At 37.9% G+C, this 6,188-nt stretch overlaps 1 protein-coding gene across 3 annotated transcripts in view; it reads right to left on the bottom strand.

Annotated features, from left to right (window-relative positions):
* Positions 1 to 288: 288 nt before the first annotated feature.
* The window catches only part of ccser2b (coiled-coil serine-rich protein 2b), a 125,273-nt gene continuing 119,373 nt past the window's right edge, over positions 289 to 6,188 (bottom strand). For 2 of the 3 annotated variants that reach the window (XM_077205913.1, XM_077205914.1), the window contains one exon: positions 4,187 to 5,398. In XM_077205913.1, the coding sequence (XP_077062028.1) occupies positions 5,272 to 5,398 (127 nt within the window). In that variant the 3' untranslated portion in view covers positions 4,187 to 5,271. Of the gene's footprint in view, positions 5,399 to 6,188 lie in introns of all 3 variants that reach the window. The other variant, XM_077205912.1, reaches the window with a different exon arrangement.

Below are 6,188 nucleotides of genomic sequence, written 5' to 3'. Positions count from 1 at the left end.
CAATGGGAAATCCAGTCAGTTATATAGATCAGTGGGGTAAAATGGATGTCAACATCCCAAGCTCATCACTGTACTTTCTTGCCAGTCCTCTCTAGTAATTTTAACCTTTTTAATTTTACGGGCACTGTCACTCAGAGTACCTATTCTGTCCCCCTCAGCAGGCCTTACATTCATAGTTTGTTGGATACAAATATTCAGAGCTTCAGACATTGGAAAATAACTCCCAGTAAGATATGTACTCTGTTTTTTTCATACTTCTGTGAAGTACACACAAACACATACTTGCAGTAGCTTTTGGTGGTCTTTATTAAGAGTTCTTGGACACTCATGGAAAGATCTAAAGCACATGAAAACATCTCTCATCTCGTCTTTACAATTAAAGTGCATATCTGATTGACTTTATCTGTAACACACACGCACACACACACACTTGTAATTGCACAAATAAATTAAGTTTGAACAAAGTTTTACATTATAGGGCAGTGCAATGTTTCATACAGTTAAAGTGTATGTAGCAAAAATCAAGTAAACAGATCCCATACAACAAAGGCCAATAAAAACAATACTAAAAGAGCAAATTCATCTTGATGGCATTATGGTTATGCTGCATATGATACTATACTGTATATCTGATACTACAGGGAGACATAATGACACAACGGTATTGTTTCCTCATCATTTGCATGCTACAAATGAGACAAAAGAAATTAGAAGTTGAAACCCTAAACTCCCTAATAAACTAGTGTTCATTATAGATAGTTACCAACTCTAAAGACATGAGCCCAATTATTTTATAGCTACAAAGACAATGTTTCAAGTAATACATGTATTTAAACAGATGAGGCCACAGACGCACAATAATGTTTTAAAGTTTTTAGTTCATAACCTTTATATCGTTGTAAAGACAGTAGTGTACCACTTAACAATTTTTCAGACCTGCTCGAGCCTATTCCTGTGAGATTCTACCCACTCCGGCAAAATAAATATGCACTATTTTGTCATGCTCCCACCTAAAAAAGCCTGCAGGTAGAGGTTGAATTTTTCAGTCACACTCCTGCCCGCTTTGCCTTACCTGGATCAAATTATTCTCTGAACACGACAAGTATTTCACTTGGCGACCAACACAGATTTTATGTATAATTATGTGAAAAATTAAACAGAATATTAAGAGTGCAGACAATAAACAAGAGGGGCATGAGAGTGAGACAAAAACTCTGATTCAAACTCAAACTCTGATTGTTTGTGTATCTTTGTTCCTTTTTTACTCTCCAAATCATTGCAGCAATGTAAATAAAATGTCTTAAATTAAATTTCTTTGGTTCCAATGTATTTGTGGAATTAAAAATGTTTTAAAACACATTTAAAAATGTATGAGTGTCATGACATTAAATAACAAAATACCAAAACAAGTAGCCAAACCAAACATTTAACAAAAATAAGTCAGGTTTGAAATGATAAAACAATAAACAGGCTTACAATGATAGTGTTCCAAATAAAGACAAAAATAGTGTGAACATGTGTGACTGGCAAATGTTAGTGGAACATGCTAACAGTTAAAGTGATATACTATTCTTGTACTACACACTCTGGTAAGCTTTGATAATACTCATCTATTAACCATTAATGATATTCATAATCAGAATCTTTGCAGCTACTTGCTTCATGTTTATGTAGGAAAGGGCCTCCATATCTCTCACTGGCTGCTTTTTTTCAGCAGTATATGGAAAAGTTAAGATGTTAGAGTTCCCTTAAGCCTTCAGAAAGGGTTTCACTATCCTCCATTGACAGAGACTCTCACATTCACTCCAAAACACTTCAGAAAAAGAACACCATCTCATCTAGGGTTCTTCAGAAGAGATATTGGCATCTCACTCAAATATATCTACAGTAATAGCTGAGACCAAGAGTGGAGAGTAGAGGTAGTGATGGAAGCATTTTATGAGGCGAGTGCACATTGAGGAGGATTTAAGGATTAGAGTGAGGGTTTGGGACTAATCTAGCCTTTGCATCAGGTTCATCTCCACCGTATTAAAGATCTGTATCATTAAACCCTTTTTAACATCTACAGTGACTTATGCAAGGTGGATGCCATATCGACAGCCTCATTAGAAGATACCTGCATGCATTTAGAAGTGGCAAAGGATAGCTGAGATAAATGAAATAAAATGAACTGACATGCAGGGAATAAACTGTTTGACTTGCAGTGGTATATGTAGCAAGCTGTCAGGCAAGATAGTGCTGATTGAAGGGCCTGATGGATTCACACCAGATAAGTCAGTGGGTGTGCTAGCCATGTACTGCAGTGTTTGGTAAGGTAACCAGACAGACTGAATCTTGATGTGAATAGATATGGAATGAAAGTAGGGGGCTGCTGCTGCAAAGCTTGGGCACTTTATTTTTCACGAGACTGAACTACAAGAGCAGAGAATGTGGGATCTTTTCAGTTTGCAAACTAGGAGTAGAGACTGTAAGAACAGAGGAACTGGTCAGTTGTTTAACAAACCAGCTAAAAATGAGGGCTGCCCCCTAACAGTTGACTAAATGTTAGTCGACTAGAAGAGGCATAGTTGACCAAAATTGTAGTTGGTTAGTCACAGAAAAAAAAAAGAAAAAAAAAAACTTGTGGCGAAGTCATGCAGTTGCTGAGGGACAGATTGTTAACGGCGGGTCCTTGTCGTAATTACAAAAATGAACCGAAACTTGCCTCACAGTCAGACATGATAAATCTATAGACAGCTTGAAATGTCTACTTTTCTATGAACCAATTCAAATTGAAAATATAGGCTATAATACGCCTATATATATATTATGTTGCTCATTATGGTTTAGTATTCTCCAAGTATATATTTAAGTAATTCAATTAATATAAATGTGCGGTAAGTCGACTAATGGCTTAAATTAACGATTACTAGTCGACTAGAAGAATCTTTAGTTGGGGCAGCCCTACTAAAAATTATTCAAAAATAAATGAAATCTGTAACTTTTCCTAATTTTGATAATAAATAAGAAAGCTAAAAAGAAACTTATGAGTGTGGCATTGCATATAATTAAATTAACATTATAATCAGGTATGACCTGGGTGTAACAAGAGGCCAGGTAGTAAAGGCTGTGCAGTAAACCTCACTTCCCTTTCCTAAAGAAGTGCACTAGCAACTGATGATACACACCTCCCATGCAGGCTGTTGCTGGTTCAAGAGTAACTCGGAACTAGTCAGACAGAACCGGTGGCATTGGTGCCGTGACCCGTGTGGGAGTGAGGTTTAGGGGGCCAGCTAGTAATTTCCTTGTTCTATGATTTGTTGTTGAATAACTGTGTTCAAACTATTTAATTTTGCTAAAATGGTTAGACTGCATGTATGTGCACACAGCATCCCTGCAATTCACAATCAAGAGTAGTTCACCCCGACAATGCCATTTAATGTCTATTTTAGGCTCTGGTTTAACATACCTTAAATCTGAGTAATGTAATCCAGGACCAACAAGATTGCTAATAATTTTCAAACATACCGTACTTGGTGAAATAACTGCAATTTTAAAGTAACCATGTCAACCACTTCTAACTCCCTCACTGTATAGGCCAATGTTTCTCACAGCCAGATTTTTATTTTATTTTTTGCATTTCACATTATGTTCAAGGACTTACAACACATTCTGTTGTTAAGATCCAGAACTTGCACTCATTAGGTATGGTGGTGGGAGGCCAACTCCTGCAGGACACAATCTTCACGCTAGCACAAGAACAAAGGAGAGAGATGGGTAGAGAAGCAATTCGAGGAGACGACTCCTCTGAAAATCTCAATAGGCACCCTGCATCGTGGCCCACGCGGCACACATACCACATTTGGTGGTAGTTAAGACATGAAAATGAAGTCTCTCTGAACAGAAGCAATAAGAGCAATACAAAAAACGATGCAGGACCAATAGCGATCCTCTGCTTGGTTTCGGTCGTCATCATGGTGCCTTACTTATCTATCAGAGGATTAATATCTTATGCAAGGTGCATAGGTACAAGGTAGACATAGTGTCTCTTACAACTTAGTGCATTATTCAGGAAAAAAATAGTGGTTATCTGTTTCAAGTTTTGTACATAGTAAGAATAACTGGTAAGATCAGCCCAAAGCAAGCAAATCTGTAGGCTTGCATATTTGTACTGCAGGGATGTAAAAAGTACAAGACGGTAGACTTGTTAATAGTTTTCTTTTACTTTTATTCTAGTACTAGCCAGCCCAGAAAGAAATGAATAGATTTTTGTGGGTAAAAAGCAGATAGACGTGATCAGGTCTCTTGCTAAATTACCTCCTATGTTCAAGATATATTAAATTTATACACTGAGATCATTTTAATACAAACCATTTGTGGTGTTTACCATGGAGCTACAGTGGAGAATCACTTTTTTTTTCATGGAATCTCTAATTTACAGAGTAACACAGAGTGCGTTATTTGTTTGGAGCCCCGCAGATCAAGCAAAGCATCATAGCTTTGTCTTAAAGAACACCTTAATATCAGTCAACATACTTGACTGGTTTCTTACAAGCAGGGCATTACGAAGTAGCTTTTGTACACTCTGGTGAGATACCAAGCTTTGCTTTGCTAATCTAGAACTCTGGAAGCATATGAGAAGGCAGAGCGGGGGAGGTTATTGTTTGACCTTGTTGAGGGTTTGGGAGAGAAGAAAGCGCCTTTGGCTTAGGAAGGCGGGAATGTTTGGGCTGAAGGGGAGCACGAGCACTGGGCAAACTGCTCTCTATCTTTCTGATAAATAGAGACTGTCTGCACCCTTGATTTTTTTGTTACATATTGGTGATACAGTGGTGGTGTCACTGGTAGTCTGTCGGGCTTGGTTAATGCAGGGTAGTCCAGAAGCTGGTAAAAGTTGATGTCTTGTTCTGGATAGACCTGTGGCTCCTATCCTACCTAGGGCCCCGTTGAGCACACTAAACTGCTGTACTTCCTGGGGCTTGATGAATGTTGAAGCTTTCTTAGTATAGGTGGGTGGCTGTAGGGTTGAAAAACTGCTTCTTCTTAAAGGAAGTTTTTTTATACCTTTCTCTAGCTTACAGCAAAAGCTAGCAGAAGCTGGTGGGCTTGCTGGCTCATTGATTTTAAGCCGGCTGCTCGCGAGGCCGAGCTCAGCACGATCTGAGCTCTGAAAAGTTCTGGAAGAGGAGGTAGCAGTGCTATCAGCAGATATAGTTACAGTTGGTAGAGTACAATTTGGGGTAGTCTCAACAGCGATGGGACTTTGTAGGTCTGGAGAGCAGGACGTGGGCATCAGTGGGTGGTGACTAAGCTCGGCATCCAAACTGTCACAAGGGGCCTCTGTAGGGGTTGGACTTGACAGTCCTTCATGGTTGTAGAGCTTGTTGGGTAAGAATCTGGGAGTCTGTAGTATCTGAAGCTATTAAAGAGAGAGAGAAAAATAAGCAATTATTGAACATTTGTTTGCTCTAATCCCATAATGATCATAGTAGGCAGATTATTTGATTGCGGGACTTGTTCTGTCCCTTTAGGATGAGTTTTAAAAAGTAAAAAAATAAAAAATAAAATAGACTACAGATTATATAACATGAGCATCTGGGTACACAAGAAACTAGAGGTAGGCCTATTTTACCTGATAAATTTAGAAAATCTGTCAAAATAATGATTAATCAGCTGGAAGCTTTCCAGTTAATTAAAAATAAAAAGTAATGTCTCTAAAGCTATGTTTCATCACTGCTGACAGACTTTTTTATTTTCACATAAAATATATACTGGAAAGGGAGAGAGGGAAAACAAGGTAATTTTAAAATGGCCTTGCTACTACCAAAAGTAAGCTTTTGGTTCCTTTCCACAGTCACCTCTGGCTTGCTCACTGGGGGCTTTAAGCATTATGAAGTAGCAGATCCTTGATTAAACTACTAGGTGGGCAATATGACCAAAATCATAACCAATATTTGAGGAATTTTCAACCAGAGTAAGGATAGACATGGCAATATAGTTGTTCTGACTGAAATAAGTTTTGCCTTTATTAATGAGACACCACTAATTCAAAATGAAAGCCAAGTCCTAGATTTTTCAACACCATTGCATAAATGATAGCTAATTAAAAATATAAAATGTTAAACTCACATCAAACTGTTTGACAACCTTTTTGTTATATTTCATCAGACTTTTTGTTATATTCACTCAGGACATCTGACAACATTTTT

The sequence above is a fragment of the Siphateles boraxobius genome, unplaced genomic scaffold, assembly GCF_051911475.1.
Source record: "Siphateles boraxobius isolate OS27281-9 unplaced genomic scaffold, OSU_SipBor_1 55, whole genome shotgun sequence".
Classification (NCBI taxonomy): domain Eukaryota; kingdom Metazoa; phylum Chordata; class Actinopteri; order Cypriniformes; family Leuciscidae; genus Siphateles; species Siphateles boraxobius.
Note: the sequence above shows the minus strand (reverse complement) of the source record. Positions and strands in the feature narration are given on the sequence as shown.